The sequence below is a fragment of the Schistocerca americana genome, chromosome 3 (genome assembly GCF_021461395.2).
Source record: "Schistocerca americana isolate TAMUIC-IGC-003095 chromosome 3, iqSchAmer2.1, whole genome shotgun sequence".
Lineage (NCBI taxonomy): Eukaryota > Metazoa > Arthropoda > Insecta > Orthoptera > Acrididae > Schistocerca > Schistocerca americana.
This window is the reverse complement of record NC_060121.1, coordinates 98,710,145-98,733,184: the sequence shown is the minus strand read 5'-3', so window position 1 is coordinate 98,733,184 and position 23,040 is coordinate 98,710,145. Positions and strand designations below refer to the sequence as shown.

Genomic DNA, 23,040 nt, shown 5'->3' with positions numbered 1-23,040 from the left:
AAGTAATGACATGTAGCAGAAACGAGAACACTGAGAAACTTAACATCAGTGTTGATGATCACGAAGCACATGAAGTTAAGGAATTCTGCTGCCTGAGCAGTAAAATAAACAGTGACGGACGGAGCAGGGAGGACATCAAAGTAGACTAGCAATGGCAAAAAGGGCATTCCTGGTCAATAGAAATTTACTAGTATAAACATAGGCCTTAATTTGAGGAAGAAATTTCTGAGAACGTATGTCTGCAGAATGGCATTCTCCGGCAGTGATACATGGACTGTGGGAAAACCGGAACAGAAGAGAATCAAAGCATTTGAGATGAGGTGTTACAAACCAATGTTGGAAATTAGGTGGACTGTTAAGTAAGGAATGAGGTGGTTCTGCACAGAATCGGAGAAGATAGAAATATGTGGAAAACATTAATAAGGAGAAGGGATAGGAAGATAGGACATCTGTTAAGGCGTGACGGAATGACCTCCATGGTACCAGAGGGAGCTGTAGAGGGCAAAAGCCGCAGAGGAAGAGAGAGATTGGAATACATCCAGCAAATAATTGGCGACATAGGTTGCAAGTGCTACTCTGAGATGAAGATATTAGCACAGGAGAGGAATTCGTGGTGAGCCGCATCAAACCAGTAGAAGACTGATGCACACCCTCCTCCCCCCCCCCCCCCTCCAAAAAAAAAATTAACCATCGATACTCCACAAGCCACCGTACGGTCCATGGCGGCTGGTACCACGTACGACTACTAGTCATCACTTTTCTCCTCCTCTCGAAGACAGAACAAGAGAGAAACGATCGTCCATAAGTCTCTGTATGTGCCCTAATTTCTCGTATGGTACCTTTGTGGTCCTACGCGAAATCTACGTTTCCCGGAGTAGAATCGATCTGCAGTCGTCCACAAATGTCGATTTCCTAAATTTTGGCCACAGTGCCTCGAGAGAAGAGCGTCTTGCCCCCAGTGATTCGCAATTGAGTTGACGAAGCATTTCCTTAATACCTACGTGCAGATCAAACTCACCGTTAACAAATCCAGCGGCACGCCTCAAGAATGAGTCGCACTACCGTACCGAATGCCGTCTCCTTTGTAGATGTGGTACTATTCCCCCTTACCCCCAATGAAAGAAAATCGATATTTCATTTCGCACTTATCAATACGACGTTCTCATTCCGTTACATCTAACTGTCGAACGTTACGCCTACATATTTAATCAATGTGTCTAGCAGCACGTTGCTAATGCTGTTTTCGAAAGCTACTAGATTGTTTTTCCTATTCAGTTGCATTAACTTTCATATTCCTCCACTTACTATGAGCTGCCACATCACAAGAAGCAGAAATCCTGGCTGGGTCATCTTGCATGCTCCTACAGTCACTCAAGAACGTCAGCTTCCCGTACGCCACAGCGTCATTGGCAAACAGCCATAAACTGCTGCTCAGCCGGTCCGTCAGATCGCTTGTGTACTGTCGATACCCTTATCTCTGATGTATACTCGCCGTCGATGACAACGCAATGGGTGCTATTACTTAAAGAGATTTCGGCACACTCACTTAACATGGAACTTATTCCGTATGCTTGGACCTTTGTCAACCGTCTGCAGTAGGGCACCCTGTCAAATGCTTTCCAGAAATCTAGGAATGTGGAATATATCTGGTTGCCTTCTATACAAATTTTATTATAGGATTTCATTCCAGAAAAGGCCATGCTGAGTTTCGGACGAGCGAAGCTTCCTGAAACCAAGCTGACTCGTCGACAGAGGCTTCTCAGTCTCAATGAAATTTGTTATATTTGAACTCAGAGTGTGTTGAAGAATTCTGCAGCAGACCTACGTTACGGGTATTCCATTTTTCATTTCATATGACTTATGGCATATCTGAAGACCTGCTGCCGATATTTTAACAAGCAGGTCGTACCTTATACGGGTTTACATGGAAAAGTATATTAATGCGCATTACCAGCAAAATTTGTTTTGGACAATAAAATAAGGGCAATAACAAAAAGTTACCAAAGAAAATTAAATTAGCTGTAGGAAACAGTGCTAAAATAATGTTGATATTCTTCTATAATTTGATGGGTCCGCTCTTTTATGCTTCTTATACACATGAGTCACTTGCGTTGTTTTGCCAGTCGCTTGCGTCTTTGCACTAGGCGAGAGGTTCGCTATCAATTAAAGCTAAGTAAGGGTCCAAAGGTGCAGAGTAGTCTCTATAAAGGCAAATTAGGACTCCATCTGGACTTGGCGATTTATTTATTTTCAGTTCTTTCAGTTCCTTCTCTACGCCGGGATGTCTATGCCGGCAGGGTGTTTTCGTAAGAGCGTGCAAAAATGTAACAAAGAATGGTCCCCTGAACAATTTGAGGTAGGGAACCTCGGGTTGGAGAAGCCAAGTTACGGACATATGGAAAAAAAACTTGTCTACCTCTTTGCTTAGTATTATGTTTTTCACCTTATTTACAACTGACAGGTGTACAAGTTTGAGCGTACAGTGCTGTTTATTTCCAAAAAAATGGCTCTGAGCATTATGGGACTCAACTGCTGAGGTCATTAGTCCCCTAGAACTTAGAACCATTTACACCTAACTAACCTAAGGACATCACAAACATCCATGCCCGAGACAGGACTCGAACCTGCGACCGTAGCGGTCTTGCGGTTCCAGACTGCAGCTCCTTTAACCGCACGACCACTGTTTATTTACATTTACAATTTTTATTCCCTGCACGAAAACAAGGAAGACGAGACTGATTGCCACGAATTCATGATGCAGGTTTTCTTTCCTTTGTTTCTCAGTAAGGTGGCTCTGTTGTATAGCATTTACACTGTCTCATGACAGAACTTTCTATTCATCAGCGACAGATCCATTCATTACTCATTACTGTTCAGAGACGTGCAGTTTAATACGATGAAGGAGTACGTTTACATTATTTCCTGGTCGCTTGATTGGACGGGGACGTCCTATTCCATGGCCAGCGAGGTCACCTTGCCTGAATCCCCATGATTATTCCCTATGGGGTATCCAAAGTCACTTGTGTATGAGGCCCCAGTGGATAAGGAGATGCAATCAGTTGCCAGAATTGTAGCTGCCTGTGATGTGATTGGAAACACGCCGGAGATATTTGTTAGGGTGCGTCAGAATATTTTTCGCTGATGTCATGCTTACATTGAGGTTTGATGACTGTCAGTTTCAGCACATGTTGTAAGATACACTCCAAATGGTGCGTTCACTGTGTCAATGATGGTATTTGTAGTTATCTAATGTAAATAAAAAGGTTTACAGTAACGCGTTTTTGTTTGTCTTACCTCCTTAAACTGGCTTCTCCGACCCCAGGTTCCCTACCTCAAATTATTCAATCGATGATCCTCTAAATCCTATTAAATTTTTACACGCTCTTACGAAACATCTTCTTTACCGTGCACACAGGAGTCTGTTCGACAGCCAAACGACAAACGACAGTACGTTTGTACGATCCCCCCTGATGAATGATTTCTTAAACGAGAAATTTAAAACTTCAGTTTTCCCTTTGATGCACTCTACCGCCACCCTAGACTGTTCGACGAGTGACTGGAGAGAAGCCTTCGACCTGCTTATTGATTTTACATTTGACTAGAATTTTCTCTGGGTGAGAGAAAGATCTTTCACTAAGGTATGATGGCGGCAGTTGTTAAAAGTATGCTTCCATCACTGATGTTCTTACAGTCGCACTAATTCCTACTAACTTTCGCCTGTCGGCATTTGCGCGTTCTTTTTTGAACCGAGAGTGCAACTATCTCTGTCCCCTCAGCAAATTTCGAATCTGATAACTAAACGGAAGGCCGAGTGCACCAACTTCGTTTAAAAGTTAATGGCCGTGACGTCGACATTCAACGCAAAATTATGGGTACTGGCCTTGATCAAAGTTAAACAAGCGAGTTGACCACGGTTAGTTCTGACCATGGCTCACGCCTGTTTTCTCGTTATTACCAGGGTTTTATAAGCTTGTGGCATTAATATGGCGCAGCGTTTCGATGTTATGAGACAATTTCAAGGCATCGTATACCGTACCCCATATTTAAGTTGAGCCCAGCAGGTTATTAATTTATGAATGAAATTGTGTCTCCACATGTGATCATACTGCCTCTTTTTCTGTAACAGTGGAACCACACGACGATCTGATTTTTGTACTGTTTCATATTTACGGTACGGTGAAGTTCAAAACTTGACGCAACATTCTGGAGAAAGTTGATTTACAAGTTTTCTATCTACATCAAGCAAAAATTAGATACACATATTCGACCAGCACTATGACTTTGGTGAATAGTGACTGCTCGCTTTGTGGAAGGGGCGGAATCTGGATTGAAGTTAAGATGGATTCAAATCTTTAAGCCGAGGGGTGTGTTCTATGAACATTTGCATAAAGCGTAAAACACAAATAGATAGAAAAAATTTTATTTTGTAATTTTTAAATTACGCAGTCGATTAAAAATCTTTTATAAAATATCAGTAACTACTAATTTTTGTTTGCATTGAAAACTGGGTTATTAAAAGCGTGCAGCTAGAAATAAGAAGGCATTAGGAACTGAATAAGAAAAAGTCTGAAATGAGACGGTTTACATTTCTTCTTTTATACTGCAACTTTCATTTCTTTCATTTTGAAGAACTAGCGCACTGACACTGAACAATTCGAGAAGTATATCCATCTAGTGTCTAGAAAAATTTAGTGTTCTTCTGTTGTTTTCCATTTCGTCAAACGTAAACGAACAGACTGGTAGCGATGGACAGACACAGTTCTCCTTGTTGACGAAAGTGGGAGCATATGACAATAGCGTCAATAACCAGCGATGTCTAGAAGGCTTATGCACAAAGGGTGGCGGAGTGCAAATTCATATCTCTATTTATATCTTTGTGTACCAGGGTGCCTTCCAGTGCAATACAAGACGTGTACCACACTCAAGAACGCAGTTAATTGCCGACGGTTTGTTCGCCGAGGATTAAAGTTGGTGCACCGCAGACATTTTAAACTCGGTCTGCTTTTAAGCATGTTCACCAAACCATGATCGTCTTGCACTTTGACTGAAGCCAGTGCACTTGCTTTAGTCCACCTATCTGGCACGTATGTCTTCGGGATTAACAGTTAGATTAAACATTGCCACCAGTTCCTCTGCGTCTGTCGTACTGGAATTAAATGACTTCCTGTGATTGTCTAAGCACGATGCTAACTACCAATTTGCTACAATCGCCGCTATGGTATTATGATCACTAGTCTATCTCCCTATACTGGCACTGTAGATCAGGTGAGGACTGTATTAGCTACGAGGTCTAAAATATTTCTGTTGCTGCTCAAGGCGTTTTCGGAAACCATGTTCAGAATTACTTTACAAGACCTCTCTCCGTAACACCAGCAGTGAGTCCATAAAACCTCCTGGCAGATTAAAACTGTGTGCCGGAACGAGACTCGAGCTCGGGACCTTTGCCTTTCGCGGGCAAGTGCTCATTCTGGAGTGAGTTCATAGACGTCCAACTCTATACTCGGTAGATTAGTTGCCTCCAAACAATAATACTTAATCTGGGTATTTCTTGGAATTATTCTATTACCGTTATGGTGCAATCATATGGCCATTCAAACATACGATAACTAGCATGAGTTCACCTGCTACTCATGTTTAGATAACTTCACACTGAGGCTCAATTTCGACCTCTATAGACACAACGTTTCTGTCGACAGCTATGAACACTTCCCTTCCTTTGACGTCTAATTTCTCTTTTAGATAATACTTTCCACGTCTCGAAAAATATTTCGCAGTTTCCTACTTCGGTTTTCATCCAGCTCTCACTTTCAAGAATAATTTCAGTCCTACAACTTTCCTGGAGAGCAGGAATTACAGAAATTTTGTTACGAAATGTAAAAATCTTGATTATCGAGCGTACATCTGGATTCCTCAAACTACTGAATACCGCATCCGTACTCCACAAGTACTCTACTACGCGAGTACCTGCCATCTTTGGTGTAGTGCACCGATGACCTATCTAGGAGAGTCCTACAGTTCTTCACCCCGTAACTCGGCTCCAAATCGAAGGATCTAGATCAATTCTTGGAGCGATGCTGCAAATTATTAGCTCTAATTGCAGCCTACATACGAGGTGCGCAGCAGCATTCTGCACTTTAGCCAACCTACCACATGAACTGAAGATCGACTCAGAGCCCAAGCGACAGACGTCACTTGTGTTGACGAGAGCCACAACTTGCAGACGACTACACTCTGCATGCTAGATAACCACAGGCAGGGGGCTTGGTGACCCTAAGGCTCCTGACCTGGGGACTGGTGAGCACCTCTAATCCTCTGTTACTGTAAGCTGCGGACATTCTTTAGTGACCACTGTGAAGGGTGGCAGTGGAACTTTGTGAGTCACAGGGAACGGTGCTCTTGGCTTAGCCGCCCAGATCACGAAGATGGTAAAACATCTATACAAAAACACAGTCTCATGGTATGCCGCATGCCAATGAGATTCATGGCCGATGAAGAGGAATAGAGGAATAGTCGCTAGCGGGCAACCTCTGGGAAGCCTCCGGCACCTAAGCTGTATAAGGCTTACACAGGCCAGTGGGGCTCTATGTGGGTGGACTTTCTTCCCTAGCTGCTCATGGGAATACCAAGAAGCCTAAATATCATGTTTCTACTTCCAGCAGTCCAGGTGGGCTGTTGGTCAATATTAATACCAAAATGATAAAAGACCTCAAGTGGCTCCCATGTCATCTCTGTCAACTACACTAACCGAAGTAACACCCCACATCCTGTGATATATAATGTTTTTGTTGTAATGAAATGTGTAGGTGGTTCTTTAGAAAAGCTCTCGAGGAACTTTCAGGGCAACTCAGATCTATCAAGAGTCCTTAGTATGGTACTCTCCTGCTGGAGACTATGAAGGTTCCCCAAGTATAGAAGATGTTGAATGGCAAGGTGCTTGGAAAATATCCCCTGTTATCTGCGTAGTGGTTTAAACAGTATTAAAGATGTTGTCACATGCAGGGACATTATTTACATGGATAAAAAGAACTGCAACAGGAATGGGGAAGTTCAAGGGTGACTGACGTGCACAACGTTATGAAAAGGGTTGATGGTGAGCGCCAAAAATCAGCATCATTTATTCTGACATTCAGTCTGCTGAAGTTGCTGGTGTATATTTCAGAGTGATTTCTACACCTTAAATGAGACCTTATGTCCCAAATTCAATGCACTCCTTCCAGTGACAACGCTTTGATCACAACGCTATGGGTTGTAACGGTTGAGCTACATGTAGACGAAGTGGCAGAGTGGTACACAAACAAGGTTTTCAATGCACTACCCCACCCAGATGTGCTAATTGCTCCTGGGCCCATCCAGTTTGGAGCAGGAACTGTCCCATCTTTGCTGAAGAAAAGAAGATTCAGGAAACCCAATGTAGCCCAATGTGTCTCAATGTGTCTCGTACTCTGACAAGAAGAAGTAATGTACGGCCACTCAGTGAAGTCTTTTGACTTGGCATAGAAGCAGCCGTCCAGAGGGTTAGTGTTAGCACCCAGACAATGATAGTCGAACAGGGCACCTGCAAATGTGGCTGGCAGCCTATACCACTGGTCCCAAAGCCGAGTCCTCCTATTGCTGAAACACTGAAAGGTGAAGAAAATAGGGTCAGCGTATATACCAAATCGTCACACCAGACATCAGAAGAGATCCAGCAGAGTGTTTCTGTTGCATCAGCTTTTCCACAGTCCTCAAAATCCAATCTGGGGGCGAAGGCCAAATTTCCAAATTTGAAAAATATGTGCTGAAGCCATCGGACCATACGACCACCTTGCTTTGTTGCTGACTGATGGGTCTGACGATGATCCTACCATCTCCGGTATGTACGTCGACGTTTGTGTGTGGAGAACCAGCAAGTCCCTCAAGTGATCCCACATCCGTTTTGGTCTCGCCACCAAGGCGGAACAAAAAGCGGAAAAACGGAGTAAAACCTCACCTTTAAAAGGGCTTCCATACTGTAGACGAACATTAATGTGTTCAGGACACATGTGGAGGAACTGAAAGTGCTGGCACAGCAACGTACCCTGCGCTTATTTTTGCAGGAAACCCAATTTAAAGCACCTGATGCCCATGCTCTAAGGGTTACTCACTGGGGAGAGTGCCAAGGGAGGGGTGGCTTTGTTTGTGTATAATATGCACCACTCCTCTGCTTTTCCCCTACCTAGTGACCTACAAGCAGTTGCTGCAGAAATTTCTGTATGTCAGACGATCATCGTTTGCTCGCTCTATTATGCGATTCACTGAGGCTCTAACAGACCATAAACAACAACTCCTCCAACCGTTTTTCCTACTGGGGACTTTAGTGCCCATTACATATTAGGGTTCGAGGTTTACTGTCGGATTTTGGTGAGGCTCACGGTGTCTAGATAGCTGTACATCCTCAATACAGGCACTCACGCTCATTCTTGTGTCGCTACTGGGTAAATCTCAGCCATTAACCAGTGTTTCTGTTCTCCACCCCATGCAGATTCTGTTGCGTGGGAAGTCACTGACGAGCTTCATTCCTGTTACCACTTCGCATTTCATATTCACATAATGGATGGATCTCTGCCTGAAAGAACACAGCCATGACAGGTGACCAGCAGAGCTGACTGGATGACGTTCATCCAGCTGGCCTTGTTTGAATGCCACAACAACATCCAGGAGTGGCTGGACAACATCACAGAACTAATCCACCAAGCAGCTGATTTCACTATCCAATGTCCTCTGGTCATTCTAGGAGGCCTCTTGTGCTTCGGTGGACTGACGTGTGCTGTTTAGTTGTTCAGGTCAGGCGTACAGCTCTAAGACAATTGAAGAGCTGCCCAACGGCGGAAACCTCGAAGACTTTCGAATATCGAAGGCAAAGGTTCGACATATCAACAAGGAGAGTAATAAAAGCTATTGGCAAGTGTTTCTGGAGTCTATAAACGACTTTACTTCTTCTACTACAGTATAGGAAGCCAACAGGAGGATTTCGGGTAATGGTAGGTACCTATAGCCGCGTTGTTGAATCAGGGGTGTCTCCAAACAGCAGCTGGAGACATTGCACAGACAATAGCAGAGCATTTTGCGCTGAGTTCTGCCACTGCCAGCCAGGAAAGAGGTGAGTTTGGCTACAGTTCTAGCGATTAAGAGTCCTAAACAGTCCTTTCCCATGTGCGAACTGTATGCGTCACTGTCTGCATCTTGTGATACTACGCCTGGTCACCATCAAATCCGACGGAGTATGCTGCGGAACTTGCTACCAGTGCCTCAGGAAATCCTCTTACAAAGATTTAGTTCGATGTGGCAGACAGGCAACTTTCCCAACTCGTGGAGGGAGGAAATTTTGATCATCTCAAACTGGGAAAGGGGCGAACGTGTCTCAGTAGTCAGCAGAGCGTCGCCTTAACGAGCTGTGCATGAAAGACCTTCAAACGAATGGTTAACCATCGTCTGGTCTGGATGCTGGAGAGCAGACAGCTCCTAATTCGCTCTCAGAGTGGATTCAGGAGATTTCCATCGACTTTCGACAACTTCATCTTGCTAGAGATTCTGTTCAGCAGGACTTCCTACATAAACGGCATTTTTGACATAAGTAAGGCTTACGATAATACTTGAGGATATCTCATTCCTCAGCAATGGGGTTTCCGTGGCCATCTCAAATCTTTGTTTGATCCTTTTTATCAAAGCGCTTTTTTCGGTAACAAGTTGGTGATGTGCTGTCACATAGTTTCGAGCAGGAAAATGTGGTTCCTCAGGGCTGCGTTTCAAGTGGTACCCTCTTTGCCACAGCCATAAAGGGTAAGATGTCTACAGTAAGAAGTCCTGTACAGTGCTCCTTATTTGTGGGCGATATTTAAGTTTTCTGTTCTTCTTCCAGTATTGCAACGGCAACTCGTTTGTTACATTGAAGACACTGTTGGAGTGTGTTGCAAAGACTGGTTTTATGTTTTCTGTGCACAAGTGTGTGTGTGTGTTTATTTTAATCGTTCCCGTCGTATTTTTAATTTACCTCAGCTGCATTTGTGTAACAATATTCCCCCTTTTAAAGACTGTGTGTGGTTTTGGGGCCTCATTTCTTATTCCAGGGTGTCGTGGTTACCACATATGAAGGACCAAGGCAATGCCCCAGGGGGCGTCGAACATTCTGAAGTCTGCAGCAGTTTTATAGGGTTTTCGTTCGATCGCGCATGGGCTATGGATGCCGAGTGTATGGGTCAGCGAGACCTTCGTACTTGAAAATTATTGATGCTGTACACCATGAGGGGGTCAGGTTCTTCACAGGCGCTTACACGGCCATCCCCATACACCATGTCCGTGCTGAGGCTGGTGAAACGCCACTGATCATCCGGCTACAGCATCTCATGGTGTGTCAGGCGTGTCGGCTCCTCACTTCTTCCTCTTCCCCAGCAGACCATAGCGTTGCTCATCCAACTCTGGAGAACCTCTCTACGAATCGAATCATGCACGGGCAACAAGGACGTTTGGGGTCCATGCAAAATGTGTGCTGGAGTCAATTGGTAAGGAGTTTGTACAGGTTCAGATCCGGGATTTAACCTACCGTCACTCTGGTTGCTGCAGAGGCTCAGATTGAGTACAGCCCTGCTTCTGTATTTAATGCGATACTTCCAGATATTTTAAATGAACACCAATACTATGCAGCTGTCTTCACAGACAGGTCTAAACATGGTGACTATATCGGTTGCTCTGTTGTTTTCGAATCGGTTGCCTCCAGAGTTCATTACATTTGATGCCGAACTATCCTCGATCTTGAGGGCGCTGGAGCAGGCGAGACGTGCCGTGTGTGCTTAATTTCTCGTCTGTTCCAACTTGCTTAGTGCCCTCCAGTCTCCGTAGCGTTTCTAACCAGCTGATAAATTTGATCAGAATATCGAGGACGCCCTCCTCCGGCCACAATGGCTGGGGAAGGTGGTGTCTGTTTGCTGGGTGCCAGGCCACATGGGTACTGCGGGAAGAGCAAATGTAGCGGCCAAGGAGGTGTATTACGACGCTCAGTTAGTTCGGTGTTGAGATGCAGAATCTTGCGTCGATTGGAGGATGAGTATCTGCAAGTGAGACACGATAAGCTCCGTCTAGTAGAGCCCCCAACGAGGCCGCGGCGTACATCCTTTAACACATGCGAACGAGACGGGGTTCACCTCACTCGTCTTCATATCGGCCACAGCCCTGTGACGCATGGCTTCTTGTTCCGGCGAGAGGACACGCTAGTGTGTGGTGCTTGTGACGGACTGACCACTGTGCATAACATTTTATAAGACTGTGTTTTATTCTCCCACCAGTGGACAGAGGCAGATTTGCTGACATATTTGCCCTCTATTTTAAGTAAAGCTTCAAAATGTTGTGATATGTCCAACTTTTCCGAAAACTTATGGGAGATATTTTTAATGTGTTTATAGGGTGACTGGTTCAACCAGGAGTTATTTTTTCTTTTTTTTTTTTTTTTTTTTTTTTTTTTTTTTTTTTTTCTTTTCTCAGTGGTCAGCCAGTTACATTTTGCTGTTCCTTCGCTTTAGCTCTTCTGTGGTTTTACTTCCGTTTTAATCCCAGTCATAACAACTTTCACCCTTCCTCTCTTGTCTTAAGGCGTGTGCTACAGAGTGATTGTGTGGGTGAAAGCGAGTGAGGGGGGAATGATTACATGATATCGTTCTAAACGGTTCCCCCTCACTGTGTGGTAAAAATTTTCATAACTTCATCCACACTCGTTTCTTTTAATGGTATGGTGCTGGTAACGTAGCTGTTGGGCGACAGTAAGCTCCAAACACACACACATGCACGACTTATCGAATGTACATTGGCTTCCTTTCCAGCTCTGTATGCTTTTTCCATAACGGGCTTCAAAATTCGCCGGAACGGTTATTCACAGAAATATCGTGGACTTTCGACGATCGGATTCGGCTGGACACCCGAGTAGCTTGGATACAGCACATTCGCCGGGAAAGCCTCAGATCACATATTTGTAACATGTTATAATTGGCGAACTTACTACTTGGAATCACGCTGCAGCTTCATTTTGTGCTCTTTCCCCAAGTTCCCTTTATTGGTAATGCCCATTCACATCTTCGCTGTGCTATTGGTTATGTTCGTACATCTGTATTCTTCTGGCCTTTGCTTTCTGCTTCGAAAGAGGTCCGGTTTTAACGTGAGGATCCGGGATGTTCGATCCCTAAAGTCTTTCTGAACTTCTTTAATTCATGTCGTGGTGGCCTTCCTGTTCCAAGAGTTAATCAAATAGTTGTTTTGATCGTATCTTTTTGTCCATTCAGTTCCGGTGTATAAGAAATATTAGCCTCCTTTTCCTCATTCTTTTGATATTATGATTTTTATGCTTTTTGCTTGAAACCATGTGGTCGTGCCTAATAAATTTCACTACTAAAGCGTGCACTTGAGAATCTCGATGTAGTTGCATACCTTAACTATATTGTTATTGTTTCCTTGACTAGAGTACACTTCCACGCAGTGCTTGGTTTGTGCCACTGAAATACGATTCTCATACTTCTTACCCACGGTAGCAAAACTGGCTTAACCCCCTTCATTGCAAAGCACATGAATTTTATAACAGGGAAGATGATATATAGCGCAAATATTTTTATATAAATTTCTGGATTAAGAGATGCAGCATTCTTTAAGAATTTCTGGCCTACAGAAAATCTATTCAATCACAAAAGAACTTTCATATATTAAAAGCTGTGTACACTGAAGTTTCACATTTATTTTCACAATTATAGTTTAATACATCAGATATTTTGAAAAATAAAATTACGAGCACCTTCAAGCAATCATTGAGCACATTTTAGATGTTTGTCAGATAACACTTACCGATACATTTCACATGAAGGCAGTTAAGGGTTTATTAACATCTGGTGCATCGCGATCAGAATAACAAAGCTGGTGACAGTTAACCACGCAAGGTGGCGACGCCATTGCCTGTTCGTCACTATATGGCCAACCAACATGGCTAAGGCAATAACAGTTATGCAGTTGCGTAACAACTAATGATCACAAGTTTCCCGTTAAGGTGCATTATTAGGTTCGCCTTAGTCTTTCCACCGTTCTGGTGATTTTCGCTTCTAGTTTCAGAGATTCCACTAAACAATAAAAAAATAAGCACAGAAAAACAATGCTCACTACGAATATAAATCACAACAGTTACGTTGGTGTCGCAACTTTCGCCCGCCGGTAGCTATGGTGACCAAAACGATAAGAGAACCATAGAGAAACGACACCACGATGGTAGTGAAGCAAACTGAGCAACACTTCGTCATGTTTTATGTCGTCATCACAATGGGGCGTGACGTAGGATGATAGCAGACAATGTGCCTGGTAACTATTCAACAACATCCAGCGGTTATTGTTCACCAATTACAGCTAGATTATAGCGGACGAACAGTTGATGTATTTCGTTTGCCAACGCTGCAGTAAATACACATATAACTACTGCATTCACAGGCTGTGTTTTGCGTAATATTAACAACGAGAAGACACGGTCTGGAAAATTTTGCTTAACAGGAAAAGTTTATAGAGCGTTGATCTGTATGGTGCCGAAATATGGGCGTTGTTGCGGAAAGAGGAGTAATTGTTAGAGGATTTTGAATGGGTCTCAAGAAGAACTGGAGGTGTGAAATGAAGAGACAAAATAAGGAATGAAGTTGTTTTACAAAAAGTAAACAAGAAAAATCAAGTACCGGTAACATTTCAAAGAAAGGAAAGGAATTTGCTTGGACACTGGATGACAAAGGACAGCATGATAAACGATGCACTAGAACGAACAGACACTGGAAAGAAGCCTAAACAGAGGCAGAATAAAATAGCGGTTAATTGACGAAACGAAATAAATGTGTCACACGTAGCTAGGAAAAGGAAAGTAGATAAGAGGTAGGACTGGAGAATACTGAACTTGTGGTGAATCTGCCTAGTGGGAACATCACGTCATGGTCGTCAGTCTTTGTGAGTCTTAACACAAAATATTCTGCACAAACGATATAAACAAAACAGAAAAAATATCTAAATTTGTAAGAGATTTGTCGACCTGAACTGTTGGAGAATTACTGAAAGAAACGCCTTAGAGAATGTTTTGAATTACATAAATTGTATACAGCATTTCGATTTTCAATAAACTTTGTGTTACATAGGACAAAAACGGAAACCCCGCCTCACAGATCAAGTACAATACGATCCACAATACGACTATGCAACTAAGTTGTCCCATGAAACTAAGTCTGTAAATTAATAATAAAGACACTACGTAGTTAAACGGTCACTCTGCTGATTTAGTTTACGATTTGCTGTTATATAGATCCAAACTGTACAACATGCCTACTCACGTAAATGACTGATACCGAGATTCAATTTTATAAAGCAGTTTAGCCTTTGCATATTTTAGTCTGCTTGCAAAGACGCTATCATCAAGATTCGCAGTTATAATTTGAAATTAGTATCTGTCATCTTCACAGGAAAGTATCTACCTTACTGCCTCTAATCCGTATTTTCTAATGTGAAAGAATTTAAAATTTAATAGCAAGTAGCAAAAAGTCTGACTGCTGAATTACGGAACAACGAAAGAAAAAGAAAAAATTACTTGCAAGGTTCATATAGAAAAGGAGTAAATCATCACACCAACAGCGATGTTTTTAGTAACTTGAGAAACTTATTATCTTATGCTCGTTAGGCTTTCAAAATGTTACAAATTACTGTACGAGAAGTTATTCTTCCTGTTACAAATAAATTCTGGGAATATCATACAGCTGACAGTGTATGTCAGAGAGAACTTGGACGAAAGAAGCTTTATGACACGAGTAACCAAATACATCAACGTACACAAAATACTGTGTACTGTTGGACAATATACAAAAAAATATATACACGAATCTTCAATCTTTTGTGCAGAAATGTGTGTGCATTTACACTCTGAGTACACAGTACACATTATTCCGAAAACTAATTCACCAGTTGTACACGAACTCCCTAAGTTTCATGACAACTGCAGAATTGCCACTTAAATATGCGTGGCCATCCTCCGCAGCACGCACAGAAATATTTCTTTTGTAAATAAAAACTCCTTCTCTTGCTGCGCTATGTTTTGAAAGAGATCATCCCATTGATGATGCCTTAAAGTGAAGAGAGGCGAAACACGTCTGGGAAAATAAAAGAAAGTGCACCAAGGGAAGGCGTTTTTATTTACAAAACCAATATGCTGGCTAACAGTACGACATGAGACACCAGGTAGCGCTGAGCCCCCATCTCTCCTCTGTACCTCATAGCTGCTTACCGAGATTTATGGAAGCATAAAGACACGACAATGGTGGACAGAGCAGCAACTCGGGTTTGTTGCCGGTACGGTAGCAAGCTGCCAGACGCTGTGTTATTCCGGTTCGGCGCTTCATGGCGGCTGAGCAGGTGGGCAGAGTGCAGTCGGCGGTACTCACTTGAAGTAGGAGAGGACGGCGAGCGCGACGACCAGCGCGACCAGCGACACGGAGTAGCCGGCCACGTACACCAGGTTCACCTGCGTCCGCCACTGAAACACGACGCTGGCGTCACACGCCGCAGTAACAGCCGGCAGCGGCGGCCAAATGGCGCCAGTAAAAAGGCGGAGGCGCGGCGGCCGCCCACGCCGTGTCATGGCGTCTCCAGCGGCCGCTGGACGGGCTTAACGGCGCCTTGTGCGCCGTTACGTCATGCTATGTGAAGCCAGACACCTGGGGAACACTGCAGAGACCACTAAAGCCACAAGCTAGCACTGCTGCTTCATGTCGAAGTGTCAGCTTCCCACATCCGTTCATGCTCTAAATAACTACTTGGCGCGTACTTTTCGCTACGCTTGCTGCCAGCCAAAAGAAAAAACCAAAATTATTTTTTAAAAGCTATATACTTTCAAACTGTTTACAAAACAATCTTTCCTATTCAAAATACATTCCTTTACAACTAATACATTTGCTTCCACTGTTCGAAAGCCGCGGTGGCCTAGCGATTCTAAGCGCTACAGTCTGGAACCGCACGACGGCTACGGTAGCAGGTTCGAATCCTGCCTCGGGCATGGATGTGTGTGATGTCCTTAAGTTAGTTAGGTTTTAGGGGTGCAGGACGTCAAACGGGCGGACTTGGAGCAGGAGAGGTATCACAGGATATTTTAATTTCCAGTGTCTATACTTTTGCAAATAAATTCATAAAACTATGTCAGCATGACCACGAGGGATTCATGATTCACACTCACTGCAGTGGAAGTTCGAAAACATAACGATCAAATTTTTTTTTGGTGTGAAATTTCATCTATTTTTCACTTACTAATTACTGCATTTGTTGCTATAGGTACACTTTTCTTCATAGGTTAGAGAGATTCTTCGATGAATTTTGCACAGCATACATACCATACTTAGAGGTGTATGAAACTCTAGAATATATTTAATTTATGAAATAACGAATGAGCTGTTGTATTTTAAATTTCATGTTATGAAAAAACACAAATTTTGTAGTTAATTACCTCAATTTTTACCACAGTTTTTAACAGATTTGGAAAATTCTACATTTCCATACACCTTTTAGTATGGTTTGTATGCTGTGCGAAATTCATCGAAGAATCTCTCTTACTTATGGAGAAAAGGTTACCTACAGCAACAAATGCTGCCATTATTAAGTGAAATATGATGAAATTTCACATGTAAGATAAATTATTTCGTTATGTTCTACAACTTCCACTGCTAAGAGTGTGAATTCTGAATCCTTCTTGGTCATGCTGACAAAGTTTTATAAACTTATTTGTAAAACTACAGACAGTGGAAATTGAAATGTCCAGTGGTGCCTCTCCTGCTCCAACACGGCCCGTTTGACGTCCTACCCCCCTTAAGCAGTTTTAAGTTCTAGGGTACTGATGACCTCAGAAGTTAAGTCCTATAGTGCTCAGATCCATTTTAACTATCTGTAGTCACCTTTACAAACGGCTGACAGCTCCTCTCTCGTTTGTTTCTTGATTTTTTTCTACGTTGTCTAATCTGTGTTCTTTCATGCCTCTTTTCATGCGTGGAAATAATAAAATGTCACATGGGGCCAGGTCAGGCGAGTAAGATGCGTGGGGCAGCGGAACAATGCCATTTTTGCCAAAAACTGTCTAACAGAGATGGCTGTGTGTGGAGATGCGTTCTTCTGGTCATATAAAATTGATTGTTGGTAAGGCGGGTGCCAGGTTGAGATTCATTCGGATAGTCCTTAGAAAATGTAGTCCGTCAACAAAGGAGGTGGCTTACAAAACACTCGTTCGACCTATACTTGAGTATTGCTCATCAGTGTGGGATCCGTACCACGTCGGGTTTAAAGAGGAGATATAGAAGATCCAAGGAAGAGCGGCGCCTTTCGTCACAGGGTTATTTGGTAAGCGTGATAGCGTTACGGAGATGTTTAGCAAACTCAAGTGGCAGATCCTGCAAGAGAGGCGCTCTGCATCGCTGTGTAGCTTGCTGTCCAGGTTTCGAGAGGGAGCGTTTCTGGATGAGCCATCGAATATATTGCTTCCCCCTACTTATACCTCCCAAGGGGATCACGACTATAAAATCAGAGAGATTCGAGCGCACACGGACGCTTTCCGGCAGTCGTTCTTCCCGTGAACCATACGCGACTGGAACAGGAAAGGGAGGTAATGACAGTGGTACGTAAAGTGCCCTCCGCCACACACCGTTGGGTGGCTTGCGGAGTGTAAATGTAGATGTAAATGTAGAACCAGTCTCTTGTCTGCTTCAAATCCGGCCTTTTTCGACGAACACTGTTGCACAATCTTTTTAAAACTTTCGAATGAAAGATTTGATTGATGGACTGTCCTGGGGTAACAAACACTCAATAAACTACGCCCTTGACATAAAAAAAGCAAATCAGCATTGTTTTGAAGTTCGATTTGATTGGACGACATTTTTTTAGGTGGGGTGATGATACCGTCTTCCGTTGCCTTGACGTTGATTTGTTTCTGGGTCAGAAGCTATTTTTTTCGAAGTGCGACATGTTTCAGCTCGATGTTCCTTTTGATTGTCTGTTAGAACCCGAGGAATAAACTGTGCAGCAATCCTTTTCATTTCCAAATCTTCCGTAAAAATTCGCTGAACCGAACTCCAAAATAACCCACTAATCTCTGACAGTTGATCAATTGTCTGTCAACACAAGCTCTAGAATTTTTCCAATATTTTCATTGATTCGGGAAGAGCGATGTTTGTCATCAAGCTACATGTCGCCATTTTTAAATTGAACAAGCCATTTGTACACTTGAGTTTTTCCCAAAGTCTCACCTAGGTAAGCTGTTTTGAACATTAAAACAGTTTCAGCAGCATTTTCACCAAGCAGATAATAAAATTTCATAGCTGCACGTTGTTCTCTTAAACTTGCCATCATAAAAGAATCAAAGTGAGTACAGCGCTATCAAAACAATCACTGCAGATGAACAGAACAAGGCTGGTGGACAACACAAAAGGAATTGAACTGAAAATTAGTTGCGCTTTACTCGTCTAGCGGCAGAAATGCGAACTAAACAAGCTCCTTTTTTGTGTGCAAAAATCTTACGCAGGTATCACGTCTCTGTGCGTTTCAATACAGTGTACTGAGTGAACGTGTTTGAAATGAAATGTAGAAATACAAGTATTCCATTCGCAGAATAGTATTCACGTATGGATCAAACATGTGTACAGTACAGCACGTGCAGTAAGGAGATTATTTCAACACGAAATTCCTGATGTACAAGTTCCTAATCGGATTACCATTCATCGATAGGTAAATAAATTTCGTGAAACGGGGAGTGCCCTTCACAGAAACCGTATACGGCCACATATAGTCCTCTGTATATCGTTGGACATGCTCTCGAAAGCTTTTGCTATGGCTCTGTTTAAACAGTTACGGAGTACCTGAAGTTAGTGCAGTATAAACAACTGCAGTGGAAAAACTTAAACCGGGCTACCCAGCACGAAGGTTTGTTTTTGTGACTGGATTTTGACTAGGACTTATGACAGAGAAATTCACCCCGACTTTAGTTTCTTTAGGAGTGAATCATGGTTCCAGCTAAGTGAGTACGTTAATTTACAAAATAACTGTTATTGGAGTTCTGTAAACGTAACCCAATGCATTAGCTATGATCAAAAAATAGAAGTGTAGTGTTCTTGAAGCGGTGAGAGAAAAATAAGACCAATTTTTTCTAATGGACAATTAACAGTGAGAGATATGTGGAATGTATTTTGTAACCTTTATTTCTCCAATTAGCTGACGGAGAACATGGTTTCACCAACTATCAGTAGTGAGGGCTCATACAGCCAACTTCTCATTACAAGAAATTTATGGCGTGTTTCAAAACAGAGTTATCACTAATAATATACATCCTCATTAAAATAGAATGCATACAAATAAGATCCACACGTTTTAGCTGAACTTTAAACTAACATTCGTCTAGAAAATTTCCTAAGCAGGTGACAGCAGTGCTTGAACAAAGAAGAGAGGAAATTCCAACACATCCATGCTTAATATTAGAGAGTAATTTACTTCTCCATTGAAGTGTCCCACCCATGAACCATGGACCTTGCCGTTGGTGGGGAGGCTTGCGTGCCTCAGCGATACAGATAGCCGTACCGTAGGTGCAACCACAACGGAGGGATATCTGTTGAGAGGCCAGACAAACGTGTGGTTCCTGAAGAAGGACAGCAGCCTTTTCAGTAGTTGCAGGGGCAACAGTCTGGATGATTGACTGATCTGGCCCTGTAACACTAACCAAGACGGCCTTGTTGTTTTGGTACTGCGAACGGCTGAAAACAAGGGGAAACTACAGTCGTAATTTTTCCCGAGGGCTTGCAGCTTTACTGTATGATTAAATGATGATGGCGTCCTCTTGGGTACAATATTCCGGAGGTAAAATAGTCCCCCATCCGGATCTCCGGGCGGCGACTACCCAAGAGGACATCGTTATCAGGAGAAAGAAAACTGGCATTCTACGGATCGGAGCGTGGAATGTCAGATCCCTTAATCGGGCAGGTAGGTTAGAAAATTTAAAAAGGGAAATGAATAGGTTAAAGTTAGATATAGTGGGAATTAGTGAAGTTCGGTGGCAGGGGGAACAAGACTTTTGGTCAGGTGAATACAGGGTTATAAATACAAAATCAAATAGGGGTAATGCAGGAGTAGGTTTAATAATGAACAAAAAATAGGAATGCGGGTAAGCTACTACAAACAGCATAGTGAACGCAATATTGTGGCCAACATAGGTACGAAGCCCACGTCTACCACAATATTACAAGTTTACATGCCAATTAGCTCCGCAGATGACGAAGAGATTGATGAAATGTAAGTTGAGATAAAAGAAATTATTCAGACAATGATAGGAGACGAGAATTTAATAGTCATGGAGGACTGGAACTCGACACTACGAAAAGGAAGAGAGAGAAACGTAGTAGCTGAATATGGAGTAGGGGTAAGGAATGAAAGAGGAAGCCGCCTGGTAGAATCTTGCACAGAGCATAACTTAATCACAGCTAACTCTTGGTTCAAGAACCATGAAAGAAAGTTGTATACATGGCTGAAGCCTGGAGATACTGGAATGTATCAGATAGATATAATGGTAGGACAGACATTCAGGAACCAGGTTTTAAATTGTAAGACAGTTCCAGGGGCAAATGTGGACCCTGACCACAATCTATAGGTTATGAACTGTTGATTAAAACTGAAGAAACTGCAAAAAGGTGGTAAATTTAGGAGATGGGTCCTGGATAAACTGAAAGAACCAGAGGTTGTAGAGAGCTATCGGGATTGCATTAGGGAACGATTAACAAGAATGGGGGAAAGAAATACAGTAGAAGAAGAATGAGTAGCTTCGAGGAATGAAATAGTGAAGGCAGCAGAGGAGCAAGTATGTAAAAAGACGAGGACTTGTAGAAATCCTTGGGTAACAGAAGAGATACTGAACTTAATTGATGAAAGGAGAAAATACAAAAATGCAGTAAAAGAAGCAGGCAAAAAGGAATAAATACGTCTCAAAAATGAGATCGACAGGAAGTGCGAAACGGCTAAGCTAGGATGGCTACAGGACAAATGTAATTATGTAGAGGCTTATCTCACGAGGGGTAACATAGATACTGCCTACAGGAAAATTAAGGAGACCTTTGGAGAAAAGAGAACCTTTTGCATGAATATCAAGAGCTTAGATGGAAACCCAGTTCTAAGCAAAGAAGGGAAAGCAGAAAGGTGGAAGGAGTATAAAGAGGGTCTATACCGGGGCGAAGTTCCTGAAGACAATATTATGGAAATGAAAGAGGAGGTAGATGAAGATGAAGTGGGAGATATGATAATGCGTGAAGAGTTTGACAGCGCACTGAAAGACCTATGTCGAAACAAGGCCCCGGGAGTAGAAAACATTCCATTAGAACTACTGACAGCCTTGGGAGAGCCAGTCCTGACAAAACTCTACCATCTGGTGAGCAAGATGTATGTGACAGGTGAAATTCCCCCAGACTTCAAGAAGAATATAATAGTTCCAATCCCAAAGAAAGCAAGTGTTGACAGATGTGAAAATTACCGAAATAACAGTTTAATAAATCACAACTGCAAAATACTAACACGAATTCTTTACAGACGAATGGAAAAACTGGTAGAAGCCGACCTCGGGGAAGATCAGTTTGGATTCCGTAGAAATGTTGGAACACGTGAGGCAGTACTGACCCTACGACTTATCTTAGAAGAAAGATTAAGGAAAGGCAAACCTACGTTTCTAGCATTTGTAGCCTTAGAGAAAGCTTTTGACAATGTTGACTGGAATACTCTCTTTCAAATTCTGAAGGTGGCAGGGGTAAAATACAGGGAGCGAAAGGCTATTTACAATTTCTACAGAAAGCAGATGGCAGTTATAAGAGTCGAGGGACATGAAAAGGAAGCAGGGGTTGGGAAGGGAGTGAGACAGGGTTGTCGCCTCTCCCCGATGCTATTCAATCTATATATTTAGCAAGCAGTAAAGGAAACGAAAGAAAAATTCGAAGTAAGTATTAAAATCCATGGAGAAAAAATAAAAGCTTTGAGGTTCACCGATGACATTGTAATTCTGTCAGAGACAGCAAAGGACTTGGAAGAGCAGTTGAAAGGAATGGACAGTGTCTTCAAAGGAGGGTATAAGATGAACATCAGCAAAAGCAAAACGAGGATAACGGAATGTAGTCGAATTAAGTTGGGTGATGCTGCGGGAATTAGATTAGGGAATGAGACACTTAAAGTAGTAAAGGAGTTTTGCTATTTGGGGAGCAAAATAACTGATGATGGTCGAAGTAGAGAGGATATAAAATGTAGACTGGCAATAACAAGGAAAGCGTTTCTGAAGAAGAGAAATTTGTTAACATCGAGTACTGATCTAAGGGTCAGGAAGTCGTTTCTGAAAGTATTTGTATGGAGTGTAGCCATGTATGGAAGTGAAACATGGACGAAAAATAGTTTAGACATGAAGAGAATAGAAGCTTTCTAAATGTGGTGCTACAGAAGAATGTTGAAGATTAGATGGGTAGATCAAATAACTGATGAGGAGGTATTGAATAGAATTGTGGAGGAGTTTGTGGCACAACTTGACTAGAAGAAGGGATCGGTTGGTAGGACATGTCCTGAGGCATGAAGGGATCATCAGTTTAGTACTGGAGGGCAGCATGGAGGGTAAAAATCGTAGAGGGAGGCCCAGAGATGAATACACTAAGCAGATTCAGAAGGACGTAGGCTGCAGTACGTACTGGGAGATGAAGAAACTTGCACAGGATAGAGTAGCACGAAGAGCTGCAGCAAACCAGTCTCAGGACTGAAGACCACAACAACAACAACAAAATGGTTCAAATGGCTCTGAGCACTATGGGACTTAACATCTGTGGTCATCAGTCCCCTAGAACTTAGAACTACTTAAACCTAACTAACCAAAGGACATCACAACAACAACATTTAAGTGTTTTTGTTATGTATGTTAGAAATAACTTACACGACAAAGTGTACTATATCGTCCAGTCACATTAATGTGTCTACCTGTCGGAAGGCTGATTAACTATC

The 23,040-nt window shown here is 42.6% G+C and overlaps 1 protein-coding gene across 1 annotated transcript in view; it reads right to left on the bottom strand.

The window, feature by feature from the left end:
* Positions 1-23,040, bottom strand: part of LOC124606958 (calcitonin gene-related peptide type 1 receptor-like) — a 753,290-nt gene that overhangs the window by 67,092 nt on the left and 663,158 nt on the right. Inside the window, exon 6 of the mRNA XM_047139096.1 lies at positions 15,444-15,535. Coding sequence (XP_046995052.1) covers positions 15,444-15,535 — 92 coding nt within the window. The remainder of the gene's footprint in view (positions 1-15,443; positions 15,536-23,040) is intronic.